Source organism: Grampus griseus (assembly GCF_964374135.1).
Source record: "Grampus griseus genome assembly, chromosome: 1".
In the NCBI taxonomy this organism is placed as follows: domain Eukaryota; kingdom Metazoa; phylum Chordata; class Mammalia; order Artiodactyla; family Delphinidae; genus Grampus; species Grampus griseus.
The window spans coordinates 135386271-135410924 of NC_139017.1; the positions used below are offsets into that span (position 1 = coordinate 135386271).

The following is a 24654-nucleotide window of genomic DNA, read 5'->3' on the forward strand; positions in this document are numbered from 1 at the left end:
TAAACCCATGTCATTTGTATGTCATTCACTTCATCCTCATTCATCATCCCTTACGCTTTCAGAACAGCTGTACGTTTGAAGATTTTGAAGAACGGTTTGCAGCGGCAACCCCTGTAAGTGTGAGAGGGCCCAACCTGATTAACTGTTTCATGTCATTGTCCCATCGCTCATCTCATGCTCATAAGTCATGCCTTGTGCTTACAGAACAGAAAGCTGCCGATGGACTTTGATGAGATTTTTGAGGCAACAAAGGTAAGGCCTCCAGGCTCTTGTGAAATGAGGGTTGCTCTGGTCATTCTCATCCATTCCATGCATCCTCACCCTCCTGCAGGAATGGGAGGCGCTCTGCTCTGCTCCAGTGCCTGCCTATCCTAATGTTCACAGGAGACTCCTGGTGGGCCCCGCGATGAAGGAGAAGAGTCGGGGCAAGGGTATGTGTGTGTGCGTGCTTGCGCGCATGAGAGAGAAAGAGGAGTGTGTGTTGGAGAGGACGTAACACCCCTTCATTTCATTCAACAAATATTTTTCAATCTCCTGACGTGTCCTAGGTGTTCTGATAGTTGCTAGAGATGCAATAGAGAGGAAGACACAACCCCCATTCTCAGGGAGCTCTAAGTATAACAGTGCGACATTGCATAGCATAGGAGAGGAGAGGGTGGGGTCAGTAGAGAAGGGTGGGGTAGGGGAGCATAGTATAGTGTAGTATAATGTAGTATAGTGGGGATTCAGACATGTAAACAGGATGTGCTCAGTCCACCTGTGGAGATAAAAACCAGGCAAGGCTGCTATTTGGTCGGTCAAGCCTGGAATAAGTGTACTGGTTTGCAGCCAGTGTTTATTCAGATTGGTTAATACATAGGCCGGTGAACGTTGTCACCCCTGAGTACAGGGCACTTGGGAAGCCTCTAGGACAGGGGTTCTTAATCTGGGCTGCCAATTAGAATCACCTTGAGAGATTTTAAAGTTTCAGTTACTAGACTGTACCTCAAACCAACTAATTCAGAACCTCAAGGGGTGGGAACCGGGCATCCATGTTTTTCCCTTATGTACACCCAAGGCTGACAACCACTGTTCTGAGAGTCTCACATAAGCTGTTTGGGGCAATGGGATTTGGGGTACAAATTGAGTTAGGAAACACTTCCCAGGAAGAAATAAAGTCCTCTAATCTGTGTCCTGGAGGATGGGTGGGAAAGGCAATGGGGGAGGGAATGAGTGATCTAGGTCAGAGAAGGAGCGTGTGCAAAGGCCCTGAGGCAGCCCCTTCTTTCGTGAGCCCCGGGTGCTTCTCTGTCTATAGGTCTGTCTTCCCGTAGAACAGGCAGCTCATGAGACTCAGAACAGGAACATGCCTTACTCATCCCTGTATCCCCTGCTCTTGGCACAGTAGCTGATGTACAGTAGGGGCTACCTACTTGTCCTGAACGAAGGAGTACCTGATGTCAGAACAGGAGTGGGTCTGTGTGAATATGTCTTGGGGGTCAGTCAAGGACACCTCTGCCTTCATCAATGGCACTTTCAGAACTTCTCTACAGGAGGGACCTAGGAGTCTAGTTGCAATGGGCTAGCTGAAAGAAGGACCAGGGGTCTAACCCTGAAAGAGGTTGTACAGCACTCCAGATGTTATTGGAAAACCATCATTTGTTCGTATCAAAGGATGGCTTGTGGGGGAAGGGGACATGCCTGATGGAGACACCGAGGGGCTCCCCCCTCAACAGCCAAGCTCCTCCTCCACCCCTTCACCGGCCGTGGCAGCTTCCAGGGTCACTCTGCTCACCCTGGAGGACGCCCAGGGCCTAAAGAAGGGGCAGAATCTGCCATTAACAGCCATGTCTCTACCTGAAGACATCCAAAGGGCCAGGAATGGGAAGGCGAGGAGGAATCTGGAGCTGACCTTGGAGGTGACTTCTTCAGATGGATGTGTGTCATGGCAGGACCCGTGGGAACCCTGGCTTCTGGTTAGGGAATATTGTGGGGCTGGACTACCTTGAAGGAAGGCTAACTAGGGCTTGGTAAAGGGACCAATGGATAAACAAGATGCTGGCTGGTCTGTGGGTCAAGCCCAGCTTCTTTTAGCTGACCAATCAGAGGCAAGTCACTTAACCTCCAGGCTTCTGTTATAGCTTATCTGCAAACTAGAGAGAGCGAGAGAGATTCCTGGGCTGCCGACTTCACGGGGCTCAGGGAGCGTCCAGCATGATCATACTGTATCAGAAAACGTGTTGTAAACTATAAAGTGTTTTACAAATGTGAATGGTTAGTTTTATTCTCATGAGGCCGTTAAAGTGATTAATTACAACAATATTATCAGATGGAACATGGCTTATTAAGTTACAAATAAAACGACTAGGGTTAACGTGCGGAGAGGGCCTGTGAAAATAGACATTAGTCCAGATTCTCAAGCACATATGGTTATTAGAATTATTTTTAATTTTATGGCCTAAGAATCCCCTTTTTCTATAAAATTTAATTAACTCAAGGTTCTGTTTAAGCAGCAAATCCAATGGAATGAAATACCAATCTATGTTTAATGCCTCTGCATGTTTTTTTCTCGTTTAATCCTCGAGTGGAAGTCCTCTGGCAGGAGGAAAGTCTGTAACTCAAGAATGAAGGTTATTTTAAAAGTTGTGCTTAAGGAGAAAATTAGCCAATCAATTATATTTATGATGTTAGTGAAAGTGTGCCACGAGGTCAACACATTTGAAATGTAAATTGTGCGACTTAATTATTAACTTCATTTTAATATTTTCCTACCACTGAAAATAGTCGTGGGCCATTTGCAAAGCATTGAGTTCCAAGGACCGGGAAGCCCAGAAGCTTCCCTTGAATGGATTAAATAGAATTTCACCTTTTGTGCGTTTGGGAGAGAGCCTAAGGATTGGCGTCATTTCACCAAATAATATAAACTATTGTTCACGTGCTGAAGAAGCCTTCCCGAAAACAAGCAAGTTTTACAATCTATATCTATGGATCGTCCCCACCAGACTGTAAGCTCCCTGCAGGCTGGGACTTGTCATTTCTCATTCTTATGTTCCGAGCACCCAGCACAGTGCCTAACACCTCACAGTCCAACGTGTACAAAAAAAAAAAAAAACATATTATGTAGCTGGGAGGGAAGTGAATATGTATAGGGCCCTATTGTGTGCCACGCACCGTTCATTCAATCTGAAAGCTTAAGGGGAAGAGTTGAAAGTGAGTTAACCAGGCTAAGCTGCTTGACTTTCAGCGAAAAGAATCTTTTGTGCCTTTTTCACCAGGCTTGCCCAAACTTCAAAATCCTGCTAGTAATATTGTCAGTAAATCTGCAAAGGAGGTATTATCTGGACATTATCTCCAATGTCCAGATGAGGGAACAGTGGCCATGAGGAGTTGCAGAGGTTGGCAGTGGGAGAGCTCAGATACATCCCTGGGGATGGGACTTTTCCTGGGCCCAGAGCTCACACATTTGTCAGTAACAGAGAATGGTCCTTTCTTTGTGTGAATCGTGGAGCTCCTGCCTTGCCTGGTTAGAACAGATTTCGAGGGCAGGGGTCCTACCTGGCAGACAGGCAGACTCTCCCTGTCCTTTCAGTTGGGTGGTGTTTTTCGGTTCCCCCAATTAGAAACTATCACTTAAAATCCAAAGACGAGCAGAAAGTATTTTTTTTGCAGTGGGCAGATTTGCACAAAACACGTGATTATGTACTTTAAGTCAGGCCGTTAGATTGCCGACCACAGACTCCCTGCAGACTCTGAAGCTGGAAGTGTATGCAGATTAATTTCTAAGTGTGTCTTAAAGGGCTTCTCCCACTGCTCTGGCTGGCCTTGCTCAGACACTGTCGTATGACGGATGGGAATATAGTTGATACAGTGTCTACAGTGATGGAGCTCCTCAGAATGATTAATAGTGTATATATACTGGGCTGTTTTTGATGCCCTTCCTGGTATTAAATGATATGTTTTCTTCTCCTCTGACTACATTTTTTATCTTAAAGATGGATTCTTTTGGGGACTGTCATTTGACTGCCTGCTCTATATGCAGAAAATTCAAGTCATGGCCCGGGTGACCTTAAGGTGACCTCTATGAGACTCAATTTATTCATTTGTAAAAATGGGGATGAGGATTCATACCTCTCAGGGTCAGTATTATTAGGAGTATTTACTGAGAAGTGGCCATGAAGTGGTGACTTGCTGTACTTGATACATGAAAGGCATTTTGTACATGTGGATACACTCATGAAAAGAAAGCACATGGTGAGACTGTGTCTTGCCTTTGTCTCCTGGAGAATAGAAACAGTGTTGGCATTGGATGGTACATATGTAAAAGTGGCATTATTATTGCCTATGCAAGGTGGCTAAACCCAGATCTGCTTGACTAAGCCCAGATAAACAGCCGGACACATTGAAGCAACAATTGATTCTGGCTACATCCGAGATGTTGTCTTTGGGATCAAGAAGTATCATAATGACCAACTGGGTTTATTGTTTATATAGTCATGATGAAAAAGAAACGTGTGTCCTCAAATCAAATTTTTTTAAAACAATGCCCACAGCATCCGTTCCCCTTGTGATTACACCATTATCTTTTTTTCTTTTCAGGCTGTGACCCAGTTAGAACTTTTTGGGGACATGTCCACCCCTCCTGATATAACCTCTCCCCCCGTAAGTATGCACTTCCCTCAGAGCCCTGCATCTCTTTCTTTTCCTTCTTCAGTCGCATGGTGACAAAAATATGGTCTTTGGGTAAAAGAGGCTACTGGTGGATTTCAACTTGGACTCTTTCAAGCTGTGTGATTTGGGCAAATTTACTAACAATTCTAAACCTCAATTTCCTCTGCTATTTTTTTTTAAAAAGGGATTATGATACATGCTCTGTTTTGAGAAATAAATGAGACCATGCATCAGCAATTACAGGCTATCACTGGGGTTCTTGCTGTTATGCTGGGCACTGGAGAGAGACAGGAACAGGATGTGATCCCTGCCTGCAAGGAACACATGGTCTAGCTGGGAATATGGGCAAGAAACGCCACAGGACAGCAGACCCGATGAGGCATTTGTCGTCTCCTACCCAGATCCCACACAGTAAAGGAAGCCAGGTGGTCAGCCCAGTAAAGGAAGCATCTTCTCTCCCCGGCCCTTTCTGCCCTCTCCTCTCTCGTTTGCTTCTCTTCTTCCCCTCTCCATCTTCTTTTCATTTCCTCCTCCCTTCCCACCTGCCTGCTGGCTTCGCTGAGCTCATGAAGCTTTGGATCCCCAGCTCTAGTTTCAGCCACAGTATCTCAGTCATTGCTTGCACTGGGGTAGAGATTGCAGGGAGCCCTCACTTGAAAATGAAAAGGAAAAAAAAAAAAAAGAATGAAAACCGAAGCAAAATAGAATCCAAGTGCTTTGAGAACTGGAGGCATTCAGAGGCAACCCTGCAGCCACTGCAGAGAAAAATGCCAAACTGGCCCTTCCAGTTCCTCCCCTGCCCGCTCCCCGGAGGTGGGCGGAGAGCAGGCAGGCACAGCTGCACCAGCTGAAGCTGCTGGGAGGGGGCGGCTCCTGCAGGCGCCGCGCAGTTGCACAAACCCAGGGATGGTGCCATGGGTCATTGGCTAGCTGCACCTCACGGAGAAATGGCTGTAGCCTCACCACTGAGGACAGATGGCATGAGAGCCTGCTGCCCATAGCTGCCTCCAGGGAATCTAGGCACAGCTGCTCTGCTCCGAACGCCTGGTGCCCAGAGCAGCTGTGAAGGAGGGGACAGCAGCTCCTGTCTCCAGGGAAGCTGGACCGTCTAGAGAGTCTCTCCTCCATCCCAGGGGGAACAGCTGCATGTCTGAACCATGGAGCCATGGAGCTCGAAAGGTCTGGAGAGATCGTCTAACCTTAGCCTCTTCATTTTACAGATGAGCAAACTGAGTTCCAGAGAGGGCATGGGACTCACCCAAGGTCACACCAGAAAAAAGAGAATGATATTGATTGTGTTTTAAAGGGCTTAACGCAGCAGCTCATGGCTGTGTTTCTGGCCCTAAACCCAAGTGCTGTCCAAATGGGTATTTAATAATCCTCAGAACAAAGCCATGCATCCTGCAAGCTGCTAGTCTAAAAATGGCCTCGTCTAATTGCCATGGTTTCAGGATTAATTGCTTGCTCCAGTCTATTCCAAGGGGAAAAAAATAAACATATTATGGCATCGAATAGGCATACTCTGTAGGCAAAAGGCTTCTATACATGGGTGTGGACCTTTGAAAAAATTAGTACCCATGTTTCTATCTCAGTAGCCTCACCTTACCCAGTAGTTCATGCGGCAGGCCTTTCTGGAGTTCCAGCATGGGCCAGGCTTTAGAGTTTGTACCTGCTCAAGCATCATTTTTTTTTTTATCATCTTCTTGAGAACATTTGCTTCTTTTTGCAAATGAAGGTTCAGGCAGGATTCTGGGAGGCACCAGGACCCAAGGGTCTCTATTCTACTTGCTAATCTTTATTTGTTTATTTAGTCAACATCTGTTTATTGGCCACGTATTAAGTGACAGCCTTGAGCTGGGCACGCAGTAGGTCCTGAGTGAGTGTATGTCACTTTGAATTGACCATTTCTGAAGGGTGAAAGATATTATGGGATAATTTGAGGGCCCAAAAACACCCTCAAAGGGTAGGGGCTCAAACTAAATAGTCACGATACTGGCCAGCATTTGCTGAGCCCCTACTATGTGCCTCTGTGCGGCAGGTACTAAGTGTTTGAAATGCATGATCTCATTTAAGCTTCTCTGCAGCTCTAGAGATGGGTATTGTTTTTCCCATTTTATAGTCTTTATAACCAGCTCATGGTCTGCCTGCCACAGTAAGTGGCCCGGACCGGGGCTTGCTTCTGTAGCACTGTCCCACTTAATTCCTGTGCCTGCTGCTTCCCGTCCTGATTAGCACTGAGCCAGGTCTCCCAGGGGCCTCACGCACCCCTGTCCTTCTCTGTCTGACAGACTCCTGCAACTCCAGGTGATGCCTTTATCCCGTCTTCATCTCAGACACTTCCGGCGAGTGCAGACATGTTTGGTTCTGTACCTTTCGGCACTGCTGCTGTACCCTCAGGTAAGTCCTCTTCCACCTTCCTTCTGCCTCCACCCACCAAGAAAGAGAAAGCGTTGACTGAACCACTGCCAGATTATGCCAGACACCTGTGGGACCACCATTCTCTCCTTGTGACTCTTCAGGTGACATTGAGAAACTGCCGTGGGCAGGGGGGTGGTATGTTCACAAAGCTCTGGGATGCTGCAGGCTGGAAATCACTCATGTCTTGCACCTGAAAGGTCAAGATTCCAGGTGTATAGCTTTGGGGAGCTTGGTGCACACACAACCATGCAAATCAGTGCAAATCCTGATTTGTACTGTCCAGCTCAGCCAGATGGAGGGAGGGTGGGGGAGGTGTGAGTCCGTGCTCTGCAGACCTCTAGAGAGCTGATGGATAGAAGAGATCTGCCTTATGGGTGGAGGCTTAAAGAAGGGGAGGTTCCCCATGCAAAGGGAAACACCTAGGAGACAGAACAAACTGCTAACAGTGAATTGTAATGGGGCTCTTAGTGGTTTAAAGAGCGTTTGTTCTATATTCCAAATATTCTTTAAAACATATATATATATATAATATATACTTTTACAACAGGGTAAAAATATATATAGTAATAGTGTTGCAGGTGCAAATTGGTGGGGTCTGAGGCATCTTGTTTCCATGGCATCAGGCACTCCGTGTAGCTGGCCCACTCTACCTGAACATGGCCAAAGGTGGTATTAGTACTGCTTTTTGCATACCTGGCAAAAAGTAAAGTCTTTCAGGCAAAAACATTCTTAAAGACTTTTTTTCTTTAACTACATATTTGAAATCTGTGGCTTTATCTTTCTTTTTCTACTTCATTTATATAAATGACAGAGTTTGAATATTTCAGAATACAAATTTCTTGCATTCTTCTATAAATAATTACTTTTAATTACACAGCATTAGAAACAAATTCTTGCCACCAAATATAAACCTTGCTGTTATTCAAAGTGAAATTAAAAATTCATACTCTGTTCCAAAGTCGTATGAACTGAGGGATCATTATGAACTTCTAGAAGCAACAGAGGTTGATAGCCACTGGGTCTGACTTACAGTTGAGAATCTATAGGTAGCCTAGAAATGTCTTTAATTGCTAAGTTTTCCAATCAAATCTGTGCTACCCACCCCTAAAATGGAACAGTGGCAATGACTAGTTTTCTCTACCTAAAATGGATATTAAAATGTCCTTGGGAATAGTGTTATTGAATCTGTCGTTTTAAATAAGAATAACAGTTTTCCAGAAACGTACCACCTTCCTGGGCCATCAGCCTTGTATCCAGAATAACCATGCTTTGTCCCCACTCTCTGATGGCACCCAACTTACTCATTTTTAGGCATGTTCATTCCACAGATATCCACTCAGTACTCACTATGGGCCAGGTCCTATTCTAGATGTCTGGGGTGTGTCAGTGAATACCAAAGACACAGACCCCTGGCTACAGAGAGCTTACGTTCTATTGGGGAGATGGACAACAACGTAAAAATAAGTAGCTTAACCTAATCCTTGAAAATGATCAGTGGTATGAACAGAAGGAAGTGTGGAGCAGGGCAGGTGTGAATGGAGGTTGTGGTCAGGAGGAGTGTGATGTGAGCCAGGAGGGCATCTGGATCAAGAGTACTCCAGGTGGAGAAATGGCCCGGCCCCTCCCCTACCCCCTGCTCTGTGAGTCAGAGGGGCTGCATGCAATTCCGGCCCTAACATTTTTTTTTTTTTTTTTTTTTTTGCGTTACATGGGCCTCTCACTGTTGCGGGCTCTCCCGTTGCGGAGCACAGTCTCCGGACGCGCAGGCTCAGCGGCCATGGCTCACGGGCCCAGCCACTCCGCGGCACGTGGGATCTTCCCGGACCGGGGTACGAACCCGTGTCCCCTGCATTGGCAGGCGGACTCTCAACCACTGCGCCACCAGGGAAGCCCCCCGGCCCTAACATTTGACTAAAATGCCTGAGAACCTGTCTGCACTGCTCTGGGCCCTCCCCCCAGCCAGAGCTTTGAAGGCCTGGATTTTGCGGTCTTGTAGTTGACCAGCTGTGTTGCAAACTGTGGATAAACCACTTCTGCACATTGAGATTCTGCTTCTTCAGCTGCTAAAAAAAAAAAAAAAAAAAAAAAAAAAAGATAGATTACCTCCAAGATTTTTTTTTTTTTACCTTCAAGATTTTAATTTTTAGAAAGTAAGTCTAAAATTAATTTCAGTTAGCGTATTTTTGCCACTCTTACTCTACTTCGGCTATGCTGAGAAACAAAACTGGGCTTCAGCTGGTGTTAAACTGTCTGCCATCTTCCTCCCTTAACCGGCCTTAAAAATCACTGCAGCTGTTGAATCTCCGGCTCCTGTCCCTAATTGCCCAGCCAGTGACCGGGAGATGGGAAATGACCTGGGGTGTGCAGCACAATTAATAGGCTGGGTTTGAACCCTGGCTCAGCCGTTTATTTATAAGCTTTAGGCTCCTGGGCAAATTACTTAACCTGTAAGAGTCAGAGTTTCTTCATTTTTATAACTGAATTTAAAATAATACTTACCTTGCAACAATATCATGAGAATTAAATGAGAAAATAAAGTCAAGTGCCTCTGAAAAATGCTGGCACGTTGTAAATGCTCGATGTGGAAAATGCTGTTATTATTATTACTCTGACGTCTAAAGTAGAAGAAAATATGTCTTCTTCTTACCTATATTTTTTTCCTTTGCCTTCTTGGGATGTTCTCTTAAAAAATGCATGAAATAAAGTTTAGGTCTTTGACTTCCTGACTGCACACGGCAGAGCTGGCCTGAAGGGCTTGGAGAATGTGCTCTGTATGAGTACAGACCCTGCCACTAACCAGCTGTGTGACACTCAGCTATATCGCTTTGGAGCCTCAGGGAACTTATCTGTAAAATGGGGATGATAATTCCACCTCATAGAGCTGTTCCCGAGTTAATACATGTAGTATAAAACATTTAAAACAGTGCCTGGCAGTGTTTACATAAGTAAGCACTTCGAAAACGTTCTCCGCCCTACTCACTGGGGACCCTGGCTCTGCTACCCACCCTTGCCGTGTAGCCACATCAAACCTTCCCCTCCTGAAGCTGTAGGTTCCTTGTATGCAGATTAAAGAGATACTGATAACAGCTACCCCAGAGGCTTGTTTGCAAGGATCGACTCCACAAAAAATGTGAGCTCCACTAGAGCAAGGATTTTTTTTTTTTTTACTGTCTTGTTCTTCACGCATCTCCAAAGACAAACAGTGCTTGGCACCCAGGAGGGCCATTTTTGAACAAATGAATCAAATGACATAATGTAGATAAGAGGTACCATATAAGTTCTGTATATATGTTGGAGGAGTCCTTTAGTTTTCACTATTTTCTTCCATTTTAGTCTGCTTTTTTTTTAGTAATGAGGATATCCCCAGGTGCCAGCATCTGGTTATACATTGCGATTTTCAACACTGCAGGTGTTTCCTTTCACTGCACAGCGAGGAGATTTATGATTCATCTGGACTTCATGGCGTAAACAGATGCTCCTTGGCACCTCCTCCCTCCACTGTTGAATGTTAACCAGTAAACAGTCACTAAGCTGTTTAGTGGCTGCAGTGGCAGCCACGCAGTGGTTTCCCATGTTCAGTGCTACTGCAGCCCTGCCACTGAGATGTCCCTTCAGGGAGGCACAGTGCCATGTGGCCCGAGAGCCTTGGCTCACAGGTCTGGGGAAAGCCCCCACTGCAGGGATCCCTCCCACCCAGGAAGAGCAAGTGAGACCTGCAAGTTCCCAAACATGATACCCAATTACCCTTGTTGCCTTTTTTTTTCTTTTGAATATTGTACTTTGTTCTGAAGCAGATGGCATGAAGCCAGGGAGACATGCTAATAGCTCTCTCCAGAAAAGTGTGCACAGCCCATCTGTTGGCTCCTTGTGGAAAAAAGGAAAAAAAAAAAAGATGGGGGGGAAAAAGCCTGCCACCAGCAGTAGACTGACTCATCAGAGATCATAGCACTTACGGATGCTGGAGTTTAATTGGAGACTTAGAAAAACGCAGTGAAGGCATTTATTCCACTGTGACTCATTCACCTCTACCTAGAGCCTTTCTCCAGCCTCCAGCATTTATGGAGCAGTGGATGTGTGCCCAAAACTGTGCTAGACGCAGAGGGGGGAGGGAGAAAGAAAGAAAAGGTTCCTCGTAGCGGGAGCTTTCCAGTCTCATGAGGGAAGACAGAATCACCGGGCACTTCCGACGCAGTGTGACAAGTGCCACAATGGAGATGAACATGGGGGACTGTGCACTCCCAGAGGAGAACCAACTGAGTCTAGAGGGCAGAGGTGATGCCGAACCACGTCTCAAAGAGCAAAGGAGGGGCAACCATGTGAAAAAGAATTAGGGATGGCTTTCCAGGCAGATGGACCAACAGAGACGAGAGAACAGGTTGGGTTGTTTGCAACTGCTGCAGGGAAGGGTGCCAGTGGGAGAGCAAACGGAAAATGGGGGTGAGGAAGTGGAAAGGAACTGACCCCAAAAGCTCCAAAGTCAAGCTAAGGCCTCCGGGCCTCATACTCAAGGTCATGAAGCACTGTACAGCTGACCTTTGGACAACACGGGCCTGAACTGCAACGGTCCACTTACACGTGGATGCTTTCCAAGAAATACTGCAGTAGTACTATATGTGGTCTGCGGTTGGTTGATTCCGTGGATGCAGACCCAGGTAGACGGAGGGCCAACTATGAGTTATATGCAGAATTTCCACTGTGTGCAGGTGAGCGCCCCTAACCCACGCGTCGTTCAAGGGTCAACTGTATTTGCATTTTAGAACAGTCGTCTGGTGGCAGTAAGGAGGGTGGGATGGGAGCCAAGCAAAAAATAGTCTGGCTGGAGGCTGAAGCCTTCCATCCATTTACCAAAATGGGCATCAGGGTTGGTGTGATGGCAAGACCCATGGGCAGGTCTTCACCCTGTCGGACCCAGTGCCCCTTTTTTATAACAAGGATTTGTGATGTCTCCTTTAATATTTTGAAATGAAACTCATAGAGAATATAACCTACCTACTTGGTTTTTCAGAAATCAATATAATGTCCTAACTGTAATATAAGGAAGAAATAAAGGAAACTAATTTATAATAACAAGATAATATATAGCAGTAAGGAAATACCCAGGTAAAACTACACTAGAAAACATACTAAGTGGTCAGGTGTGTGTACCTATGACTAGAATCACCACAGGTTCAGACCAACCAGTACAGGAGTGTCATGCTTCCTCCAACGCCATGATCAGGGACCGTGATTTTCCAAGTTGGTGAACAACTCCTGACAATGTTCCAGACAAAACGAAATATAGTCTCCCCTCAAATTACACAGTTCTTACATTCCTGGAAAATGTAGTGCATTAAAACTGTGCAAAGAAACTTTGATTTTCCATGTGATTCAAAGTCCAATCTAGTCCCTGGTGGCACTTTTGGTGCCGTAGCCTGGGTTCCCGGTTGGGGAACTAAAATCCTGCAAGCCACAGGGTTGCGCCACCCCCCCGAAAAATAAATAAATAATAAAATAAAATAGTCATTTAAAAAATCTAGTCTATACTCAAATAATCGCAAACAGAATGCTGACATTTCTTTGTCATGCACGTTATCTCCCACATTATAGAAGGTCTAGTGTCAGTGCTCTTGGCCCCTTAAATGCCAGTACTGTCTGGCCGTGAAATTATCATGACAACCAAAACACACCCCAGAAATTTCCTAATCATGCCTTAGGAGGCAGTAGCACTCCCACTGAGAACCATTGAACCCTGTCAAAGTCAATCAGAAAATAAGAAAAACAGTGTTGCCAAATTCTTAGTCTGTTGGTAGGTTCAAGTCACTGCATTATTATGACAGACAATGTAAGCAAGTTGCAAGTTTAAATGTCAGCACCAATGCCTCTTCACCCCTCTCATTTCCGGGCACTAGGACCAAGGTGATCTGATAAGGATATTGTCTGTTTTGTTGCCACTCCTGCCTCATTCCATAAAAGTATTTAACACTATTAGATTGATCAGTAGGAAGCCCGTGTGTCTGTCTCTACCCCACTACTGGAGCCTCCTCTGAACTTGGAAGGAAATGGACTGGCTTTGAAGTTGGCTCCATCCCTTATGAATCCATTGAAGGGCAGATCTGAGGCTAGAGCATGAGTGAGGCAGCCCACACGGGATTTCTCTGGGCTCACCGGAGTCACTGACACAACCCAGGACATGCCCAGTGCCCCTGCACTCGCCAGTCTTCCATTTGGAAGTTGCTAGGATACCGTGCAACCACCCTCTTCTTTTCCTGGTCTCACTCCTCCTGTACCTACAAATTCCTTCCAATAGCCATAAAAATGCATATTTTGAGAGGCCGTCTACTCTGCCTGGACTGGTCATCTGTCTCCTGGGCATGATTGCACCCTGAAAAGGGTGGGGACCCCTGGAAGGACATGGGAGTCTCCTCCAGGCCCAAAGTGAGCTAAAACATTACATGGCTAGACCAGCTTTACCGACTGTGCTAAGATCAGAAGTCAGTCTTGGCCATCTGCGTGAGGCAGTGGGAAGAATGCTGGCTCTGGGGACAGATGACCACAGTTCAGGTCCTGATCCCAGCTTGTCTCAGCTGTGTGAGCCTGAATGAGGTGCTTTTCTTCTCTGAGTACCAATCTCCTTTTCCCTCAAATGGAGATGATGACACCGACCCTGCAGGGATTTTGTAAAGATGTGAAGCACCTAATACTGTACCTAGCATGTTGTAAGCATTTAATAGGTGGAAATTATTATTGTTTCTATTATTATGGTACAGAGTATCACTTGTGCTCCTTTTAAAATGACTAGATCTCACCTGAAAGGAATAATATAGCAAAAAATTACGGTGACATATGTGAGTACACCCCCTGGAGTTTTGCAGTGCCCAACCTATGCCACTGTATGAGGTGGTCCTGAGTAGATGCTAACTTACATTTTTTTTTTAATCTTTAAATTAACCCAATGAGGCGCAGAAGGTATTTTCTACCCATTTTACAGATAAGGAGAGGCTTAGAGAGCTTCTGCAGCTCTCCCCAAATTCCATAGATAAGAAGTGGCAGTCTGAATTTTAACCTTTGCCTCTAAAACTCCAACATTTTGATTCTTAATCATTTTGCACACCGCTTCGATGCTGAGAAGGAAGATGTTATAACCTGGCTTTACAACAAAGAGCTTGACTCTTAGAGAGCTGAAACATTTGGGAATGCCCTGAGTCTAGCAAGAAGGGGAGGCAAGATTCAAACCCAGATGTGCCTGGTTTCCAGCGCTCTGCCTTTTCCACTGAGACACACTGGCTTCTGAGGTTGTGTGATGTCAGAAACCTCTAAGAATTATAAGACTATAAGAACTTTAAGAACTATAGTAATATTATCATTACTCCCCAGATCTCTGCCTGGTGTCCCCCTCACTGTATTCTAGTCTCTGCTTACAAGTCATCTCCTCAGAGCAGTTTTCCCTGACCAGGGCTCTAGAAGACAGACTCCAGGAGAGCAGGGACTTCTGTCTTACTCACCTTTGCATCCTAGCACACAGCCTGACACTCAACAGTTGCTTGGTCCCTTTCTGCCCATCACTTGACTCCCTGAATAATTCTTACCCAAGGCGCCTGACTTTTTTTTTTAACCTTGCAGGTTATGTTGCAATGGGCGCCGTCCTCCCATCCTTCTGGGGCCAGCAGCCCCTTGTCCAACAGCAGATCGCCATGGGTGCTCAGCCAGCAGTCGCTCAGGTGATGCCAGGGGCTCAGCCCATCGCATGGGGCCAGCCGGGTCTCTTCCCTGCCACTCAGCAGCCCTGGCCCACCGTGGCCGGGCAGTTTCCGCCAGCCGCCTTCATGCCCACACAAACTGTTATGCCTTTGCCAGCTGCCATGTTCCAAGGTCCCCTCACCCCCCTTGCAACCGTCCCAGCCACGGGTGACTCCGCCAGGTCAAGTCCACAGACCGACAAGCCCAGGCAGAAAATGGGGAAAGAAATGTTTAAGGATTTCCAGATGGCCCAGCCTCCACCCGTGCCCTCCCGCAAACCTGACCAGCCCTCCCTCACCTGCACCTCAGAGGCCTTCTCCAGTTACTTCAACAAAGTCGGGGTGGCACAGGATACAGACGACTGTGATGACTTTGACATCTCCCAGTTGAATTTGACTCCTGTGACTTCTACTACACCATCGACCAACTCACGTGAGTGCCCTTCTCTGAAGGCATAAACCCCCAGGGATCAGTTGATGCCTTGTTTCTGGCGTCAGAGAAATCACCTCGGTTGCATTCAACAGGCCTCTTTGTGTATATGACTGCTGCTACGAATAGCCTCCCGTGATTAGGTGCCAATCCTACGCACCTTCTCCACGTGCTTTATGTTTATTATTTCTATACTCCTAACAATGCGAGTGGCAAGTTTCGTTAGACCTGTTTGACAGATAACGAAAGTGAGATTCAAAGACAAAGAAAATAGGCAAAAGGGTGGAATCGGATACAGGCCTGTTATTTATCTAGCATGTTACTCTGGCCCTTAAGTTTCTGTTCCCTTGCACATCCATGTATTCATTTATGTATATCCCAGCTCTGACACATAGATTTGGGTATGCCTTATTGAACTAAAAATGAATGGTGTATGTGCATTTAAAAAATGTTAGGGACAAGTATAAAAAATCAGAAAAGTAAGATCAGGAGAAAACACAGGCCAGAGGTAGAGCAGCCATAAGGCCTCCTACAGCTGGTAGAGTGGCAGCGAGAATTTGCTCAAAGCTTCAGGTAGTCAGAACGCTCTGCGCTGGGAATCCAGAGAGTGGCGTGATTACTTACTAGTTTTGTGTCGATGGGCAAGTCATTTTACTTCTCTGGGCCTCAATGTCCTCATCTGTCTTAGGCTAAGGGTCATAAAAAGGATTCAGTGGTACATGTTCTAAAACATTACGTGCCTCACAGAGTTGGAAGTATTTTTATCATCATTGTTATGGCATACTGAGCGGGTTTGCGCAGTCTTGGACTGAGGTTCTCATCCTGCCTTCTCCACCCCAAACTGTGTCTTCGGGCAAGTGTGTGACTTCCTTTAACCTCAGCTGTGTCTTGGGTGAAATAAGTGAGCTAGCTTCAATAGCTCTGTGCCTTGTCCTGGTTCTGGCATATTCAGTGATTCTATCCCAGCTCACTTTTCTATGGCCAGCATCTGGAAAACCAGCCCTGTGCAGCCAATCAGAATCCAGATGTACTTGGGCACGCCGATGCCTGGTTGACACCACCCGGGGAAGGTGTCTGGTGATCCAGCCTGTGCCTTGACAGTTGATAAGGGGAAGGAAAAGGCTCATGGAACAGTGAGGTTGGCGTTTTCATTACTGTCACAGATGGTACGGATTACTGCTTAGCCAGTCCCGTGAATTGTCAAAAAAAATCTAATGTTAACACAATTAGATAGTGTCACTTCAGCAAGGTTTGGGATGCTGTTCTGAAAATGAACCTCTTCTATGGGTATAAATAACCTACTTCCTCTCAGGCCATATGATCTACACGGTGGGGGCATCTCTATTCACTCCAGCTCACGGGGTTTCAATGAAGAATCATGAATAAAAAATGAAATGCTAAAGAAATGACAGCCATGCAGAAAAAGCAAGCATCTCTTGAAGACAAATGTCTCTCTTTCAAGGGGCTTGTGTGCCAGCTATATATATAAAAGAGGGAAGTTTAAGTTCTTTGAGGACAGGGAATATGTCTTAATCATCCTCGTGCTGCTACACTTCTCGTGATGGTTGTGTGGTGTCTGGCACATGGGATGTGTTTTGGAACGATTGTAGAGGATGAAGGTACAACACAAAGGCTACTCAGCTACTGTCGTGTGTCGGAGCAGGAGATTTTGGTCCAGATAATTTTTTGCTGTGGGTGGCTGTCCTGTAGACTGTAGGATGTTTAGCAGCGTCCCTGGCCTCTAGCCAGGGCCACTAGACGCCCAGTAGCACACATCCTTTTCCCCTACCATGATGACCAAAAATGATTCTAGATAGTGCCAAATGTCCCTTGGGAGTAAAATTGTCCTAGATTGAGAACCACAGTTTTAGGGTCTAGAGGTATTCTACAAAACCTTCTAAAGGTTAAGATACTTGCATAAATAAACTTCGAGTTTTGCATCCCACTGATTCCATCCAATAAGTATGAGCAGTATATCTCTCAGAATCGGCAGCTCTGTCAGGGTTCTCAGTCTTTAGTAAGCAAGAAACCATGTCAAACAGCGTTCAGAATCCAATTACCCTCATAATTATTAAGCACCTACCGCATATCAAGGTGTTTTCATAAAGCTTATCTCATTTAAACTCTCTCTAACTGGTTTGTTCTATAGGCATCTCATGAAACAAAACAGACTTCCTTTTAAATTAAAAAAAAAAGAAACAATGTTTTATTTTAAAGAAAATGAGTGCAACCTATCTTTTTTTTTTTTTTTTTTTTTTTTGCGGTACGCGGGCCTCTCACTGTTGTGGCCTCTCCCGTTGCGGAGCACAAGCTCCGGATGCGCAGGCTCAGTGGCCATGGCTCACGGGCCCAGCCGCTCCGTGGCATGTGGGATCCTCCCGGACCGGGGCACGAACCCATGTCCTCCACATCGGCAGGCAGACTCTCAACCACTGCGCTGCCAGGGAAGCCCGCAACCTATCTTTATATCCTCTTATCCATCAGCATCACCTTTCGAATGTTTTGAGTGGAGAGGAACCAAAAGTACACCTCAAATAGAAACAGAAAAGCACAGTGGACTGAACACTGTCAGATTTGTGTTAAATCCCAGCGCTCCTGCTTCATAGCTGTGTTAACTCTAAGAAAGGCACTTCACCTCTCTGAGCCGCAGTTTCTTCATCAGAAAAAGACAATAGGTACAGTAGCACCTTGCAGGGTTTATATTAGAGAGCATAATGAATGCAAAGTGCCTAGCACCGTGTCTAGCTTGCTGGCCCGCAATAAATAGCATCATCATTCTAAAGAGAGGTTCATCGAGGCAGAAGCAACCCACCAAGTTTTATAATCACTCACTGTCTGACAAGCAGCCAGATTTTGTAAATTCTGGGATGTAATGGCAGGGAGGGCTTGTCAATGGCTTTTGAAATTCAGCTACTAAATCAAGCCACGCCTCCCCCCCTCCCTTGGGGCTGAGCCAGTGCTGGGTATTTTCAATGCCAAGTTAGACATTATTGAAAAGAAAAACAAAGACATTATTGAAAGGAAAGTAGTTTCTAATGGCGTATTTATTATAAACCTCTGGGATAACGGAGACAAGGGAAATGTGGGAAGGTTAGGACAGAAAATGGAGATCCTTATGGAACAAGGAGAAAAGTGGCAGCTGTGAAGTTGCCGTCGGCTACATTCATTCTCCCAGATCACTGAGACACTCTGTTCAGCACGTGTTTATCAGATACCTACTGTGTGCCAGGATACAAAGCCTGCTTCTACCACTTGCCAAGTCTGTGGCCTTGAGCAGTTTAGCAATCTTTACCTTCCTTATCTGTAAAATTGGAAGAACCCCACCTCGAAGAGGCTTTATGCGGGTCAGTGATATCGCCTGTAAAATTTCTGATGGCTTCCGACACATAGAAGGCACTCAATAAATGCACATCACTCTCCTCTTCTCTATTTATTCTTATTGAAATAATTACATGAAGTTAAGAAAGAAGACTGTAGTCCAGCAGGTCTCAATTTGAGTCTGCAGAAACACAGAATTTCTGATTCAGTAGGTGTATCTAGGGTGGGGTCCAAGGATTTGTATTACTATCAAGTTCCCACCAGCTCCTTCCTGACCATCAAATTTGTGAGAGGACAAGATTCATAGGTACAGAGGAGATATTAAACCATTCAACCGATTTGACTTGTGATAGGAAGGGAGGAGTCCTGGGATTTGACTTGAATATAATCATATCCCTGAGGTTTCTGTGGGGTATAAACGGTTGCTGCCGGACACTTAGGATGTTTTCTTTTTTTGCATGGTCTCTATGTAGCTCCAACCCCAGCCCCTAGACAGAGCTCTCCATCCAAATCATCTGCATCCCACGCCAGTGATCCGACCACCGATGACATCTTTGAAGAGGGCTTTGAAAGTCCCAGCAAAAGTGAAGAGCAAGAAGCTGTAAGTGACCGGTTTGTTCTTTCGGTTTTGTTTTTTTCTTCAATTTAAAACCTCTGTATCTGAAATGGACAATGCATGAGGAAACCTATGTAGAAAAGAATGCTGGCTCAGACTCTTAAGTTCTAAAGGGGTGACTAAAGGCATTTTCTTTTATGTTCAAATGAGCAGCTGAAAACCGTTATCCTTTCATTAAGTTGTTACTACAAGTTCTCACATTTGCGGAAGTGGCATCCTCTAAAGGAAGTGCTGCCTCCTTTAAAATAACAGAGTGTATGTGTGCATGAAAATATGCCCAGCTGTCTTATATTTTCAATTACTGAAAAGAAAAAAAAAAAGTGTTATCTTCTTGTGTTCTAGCCTGATGGGTCACAGGCCTCATCCAACAGTGATCCCTTTGGTGAGCCCAGTGGTGATAATATAAGTCCACAGGCCGGTAGCTAGATAGCACAGGTCTGGGTAGGTATCTGTCCTTTTGATCTCCCACCCTTAAGCCATCCGCTTTCCCTTTTGCTTGTTTGTTACCTCAAGTCACATCCCTGATGTTTACATCATCTCGCCTTGCCTGGTGTCTGTTTTCCACCTTGTTTATCCTCATGGATGCATGACCTTTGACATATATTGGGAGGTAGGGGTAGAGGTGAGGAGTGGGGAATGGTCGTATTTTATTAGTAATATGTTCTGAGGGGAGGGGTGTTGCTAGCAGGAGGCATGGTCAATGCTACTGAACGTGGACTCAGTGTCTAAAATCATCAACATTCTGAGATGGACACATTCTGCCCACCCTGATTCTTTCTCAGTGAAGTACGGTCCGGATGCTTCAATCTTTTAAGCAGCGTGTCAACTGCATTTGCCTACACTCGGCAGATCTAAAATAAGGTCACCAACCAAACACACTGAGAAGCCAGACTAAGGAACAAAAACAAGCAGTGCTTGAAATAAGGTTGATAGAGACATGAGATCATCGTAGTCCATTTTGTCTGGCCAAAAGGGACCCCCGCACCCTTTCTGACGTGAAAGTGGAATTCAAAGCTCAGAGACGTGTCACGTTCGCTTCTGAGGCTCTGCTGTTTGCACCTGTGTTACAGCCTGTGGTTTGCCACCAAACCACTTCAGACTCCATCAGCAGCGGCTTCAAGAGAGGGGTACTTACATTTACTAGAAGTGGGTTTTGGCACTTGAATTTTAATACATCTGATTTTATGGACAGAAAGAGGGGCTGATGAAGCGAACTTTCCCAGGAGACAGAAGTACCCCTTGTTACCCAGGCATGATTTCTAAGGTCACTCCTTGACGAATGTGTTCAATTTTCATATACTTCTCTAGCTTTCCATAAACGTGTAGGACTGCAAGGCCCTACCGACAGAGCTCTGTTTTTAGACCTGAACATTATGGTCAGAACCATTAAAATGGTAAATAGTTTTCACTGTTCATAAGTGGATTCTCAGGCTACCTTGGAATCAGTTGCAGTTCGTGTGTAAGTTATTTTGATGCTTCTTGAAAGCTCATCCAGTGTTTTGAAAGTGCATTTTGCTAATAGATTTTATGATTAAAGAATCTCACATACCATACTTCTTGCCATGTTTCACCTCAGTACGATAGCACATGAGAACACATCATGCCACGCACATGCCCATCTAAAAATCCAGTCTTGCATAGCTGTTTGGGGAACTTGTGATACAGGCAAAGTCAATGTTCCAGGAAAGACAAAAGTTGGAGATGATGGGTGGACGCCTTGGGAAGATTCCCCCAGAGGTTTTTCTACCCCTTACATATGTTTTACTTCACATGCTCACCCTTGCCTTGAAAAATTTGATGAATGAACTAGAGGTGACAAGGGCCATTCATCAGCGTAACAGCCAACATCATCCTAAAATTGAGTTCTTCTAGAGAATGAAGATGACGTGCAGCATTTGCAGGTCGATGTTTCACACCCTCATCTTTATGAGCCTGTTATGCTTGAGACAGTCGTACAGGCTCTTCTGTGAGGCTTCAGCCTGTTCCGCGTTTGATGTTCTGTCTAGAACCCCAGGCCAAGGTTGAGTTGTGAACGGACGTGGCATAGTCTAGTGGGAAGAGCTCAGAATTTGGAACGTGAGCTCAAATTCTAGCTCAGCTACTTAAGAGCGGGAAATCTTGGGCAAGAACCATACTTGCTATTGAGCCTTGGTTTGCTTATCTGCTGAAAGGGCCTCATGTATACATTACATTAACTAAGATAGCATATGGAGACAGGTACTCGGTCCTCGGCTTAAAAAAATCTGGTTCTGGAGCAAGAGTGAGTTCAGAATCTGGCGCTAGCGCTTATAAGCTATGTGACCCTCGTGAGACGTCATAATAATTCTCGATCTTATTTTGCAAAATGAGGGTAAAAAGAGTGTTCTCCTCATAAGCTTATTGTTTGGACAATAATCATAGGAGGTGACGTGTGTGGAGCTCTTAGCACAGCATCTGACACAGGGAAAGCACCCGAGAGCTGTTAGTTGCCATCGCCACCACCAACACCATCACCGCCACCCCCATCATCATCCTCTGTGCTCAGTAAATGTGGTTCGCCACTCCCTTGGATTTTATACGTTTAGCCCTTATGTCCTCGTGTTGAATAAATTCTACCATAAGGACCCAGGCCACTGGCTGGGAGGTTTTGCTTTTTACTTTCTATTTGCAGGTAATTAATTTTCAGTATGCCTCAAAATAGCTTTGGGAAAAAGAAAAACCCTACTTCTTAGTTTTCTGGCTCGCCCTGTCCCATAATCAGAAGGACCCCTGTTCGGGCCTCACAGGCTGCCTCTCACTTCTCAAAAAATGAGCAGCCTTATCTTAGATTCACATGTAACTCATAATAAGTAGCTCCCAGCTCCACAGGAGGGCTGGGCTGTAATCTTCCGTGAAACAGTTTTCTCCCTTTGAAGGCTTAGTCTGGCAATTACACAATTGCCTATCAAGAATTGCGTTCCAAGAGGCTGATGCCAGCCTTGCCGACACATCCCTTAAGACACCCATAAGGAAAGTCCAAATGAGCCTTTTGGGCCCCTCCTTCAATAGCAGTATAAGCCACGTTTGATCTGTCTCCATCCCATTCACCCGTCCACCCAACTGGAAATTTACTGACTGCAATTTCTTAGGGCCTTTCCAGGCATTTGGAAAAAGGATACCATGCCGAGGGAGTTCCGTCCATGGCTCTGTTTTCCCCGCTGCCTCCATACAGTTGGAAAGCAAGAGTCTCAGCCTTCTTATCACCCTTGCAACCATCATCTCCAGCTGCTTTTTATTAGAAATGCCCGCACAATTCTGAATAGGGAGGGGTGACATCTGTTGATAAGTTAAAACCATATTGCACCCTAGTAAGAGGAAACGGATGGCCTCAATCCTCTCAGGAGGAAGCTTCGGGGCCAATCTCAAAACAGCATTTCTGTTTTAGCAATAAAGGGGAATATCTTCAATTATTTCATGTTTTTCCCCTACCCTCCCATCTGGGAGAATCACGTGTCTTTGAAAGACCGGGTCAACAGGGGCAAAAAAAAAGAACCCAAATAATATTATAATGGCTGGCGTGGGAATGGAAGGTAATTTATACTCCACTGATATGTTGCTGGAGCAATTTTAAGGGCGAAATGTTAGCTTTTGAGGAGATGAAAGAAAAAGGAAAACATTTATTTGGTTAAATGGCTAAGTAAATAAACTGCCTATCAGACTTTCCCAGCTGTCAAGTCAAAGTAGCGTCTGTAACAATGGGGAATTGTTTGGTCTGTCTCCCTTAGTAACAGCAGATATTGCCATAAAAAGTCACTGTCATTTGTTAAGACCAATCTTCATAGTGGGAACCCAAGACATGTAAAATGTTACCTGATGGATTTACAGTGTTCAAGGGAAAAGAAAGCAGAACTTCAGATGCTTTTGGTAAGAGATTTTTAAAAAAAAAAAAAAAAAAAAGGAAAGAAAGAAAAGAAATGCCCAGAGTCAGGGGACTTGGGTCTGAATTATGGCTCCAAAGCAGGTGACCTTAGGCAGGACTTTAGCTATAGCCCCTGGAACCCCCAATCACCACATATGGATGAAGACGAATCATAGCAAGAGCGCCCTCCTCAGGCTCTCCCAGAATCAGAAGATACCATGAGTATGAAAGTGCTCTGTAAGCTTTGAAAGTAGAATACACGTATTTGGCATTATTATCACTATGCTGTTTTTAAATAGAATCACATAACAAAGAGCCTCAAAGCAGAGAACCACCAAAATGGAAGAATAATCTCTCCTTTTCATGGGCATAGCACTCCGAGGCAGGTCCGAGCCAAGCTAGTCCAGGCGGGAGATGGGAAGGCCTGGTTGAGAGCAGTGTCGGCCAGGTTGGAGAGATGGGCGTGATGCCCAGGGATATGAAAAGATGGAATCAGGAGGAGGTTAAGGCTGCAGGGAAGTGGGAGGTGAGGAAGAAGAGAGCATGTGCTAGGATGACCCCCAGGTTCCTGCCTGAGTTGGGGGATCTAGGTGGCGCCAGGCATGTGCTAAGGAATGCAGAGCTGCAGGCTTGAGCAGAAAAAAGGCCAGTTTACTTTGGGACCAGTTGCACCCGAGGTGCCCTTGAACTTCCAAGCAGAGATGCCGGTGGACTGCTGCATAGGAGACTCTGGAGAACAAAAGACTAGAAATGGAGATTTCAACATGGTGTTCAGCCCCTAGAGTAGTGAGCACACCTAGACTCCACTGATCATTTAGACCCGAGACCAGCACACTCTCTGGGACTATTTACGTTTTTGTGGGCCATCTGGCCTTTGTCACAACTAATCTGCTCTACTGTTGCAGCAGGAAAGCAGCAAAAGCGCATAAAGGACTGGGTGTGATGAGTGCCAATAATACTTTATTTACAAAAAAACTGGCAGCCACTAAAATGGGCCAATGGGCTGTCGTATGATGACCTCTGAGTTAGATCACGCTTACTGTTTCTAGAATCACCCTGCAGAAGCTAACGCAAGGAGGCTTGCATTTACTATGACTAATAAAATAAATGTAAAAATTACTAGGATGTTAACAGCACTTTTATAGACATCACCTAATTCAATCCTCAGGGGAATGCTCTTAAGTATTTTTATCATTCCTATTTCACAGATATGACAGGTGAGGTAGAGAGGTTTATGACATGTTGAAATCACACGATTCACATGTAATAGGGCTAGGATTTGAATCTAGACCCAGATTAAATAACGTAAGAGCGCTCAACCAAGACCGGGACACCTAGGTTTCAGCAGCCTCGCTGACGTCATTGCTTGTGACCTGAGGCAGACGGCTTCATATCTGACCTCTGGTCTTCTCTTTGGTAAAGCAATTCCCACAGGCCCTTCTAGCGCTTACATTCTAGGACCCTCTAACTTGCCCACGGTCACCCAGCTAGAGCATGCAATCCCCAGTCCTCAAACTAGATCTTCCAACAGCAGCCTTCTCCCAGGCTGTCCTTATTCCCAGCTAGTGAAGGAAAGGCCAGACGTCCCTGAAGTATGTTGACTTCATTAGGGGTCCTGGTGCCTATCTGGGTG

The 24654-nt window shown here is 45.5% G+C and overlaps 1 protein-coding gene across 5 annotated transcripts in view; it reads left to right on the plus strand.

The window, feature by feature from the left end:
* DAB1 (DAB adaptor protein 1) overlaps window positions 1-24654 on the plus strand; it is a gene marked incomplete at both ends in the record, with an annotated part of 276391 nt that overhangs the window by 244165 nt on the left and 7572 nt on the right. For 2 of the 5 annotated variants that reach the window (XM_082670057.1, XM_082670058.1), the window contains 7 exons: window positions 63-113; window positions 205-252; window positions 4576-4638; window positions 6936-7044; window positions 14665-15213; window positions 19002-19129; window positions 19487-19570. In XM_082670057.1, the coding sequence (XP_082526183.1) occupies window positions 63-113; window positions 205-252; window positions 4576-4638; window positions 6936-7044; window positions 14665-15213; window positions 19002-19129; window positions 19487-19570 (1032 nt within the window). Of the gene's footprint in view, window positions 1-62; window positions 114-204; window positions 253-4575; window positions 4639-6935; window positions 7045-14664; window positions 15214-19001; window positions 19130-19486; window positions 19571-24654 lie in introns of those variants that run through there. The other 3 variants (XM_082670060.1, XM_082670061.1, XM_082670059.1) reach the window with 2 other exon arrangements.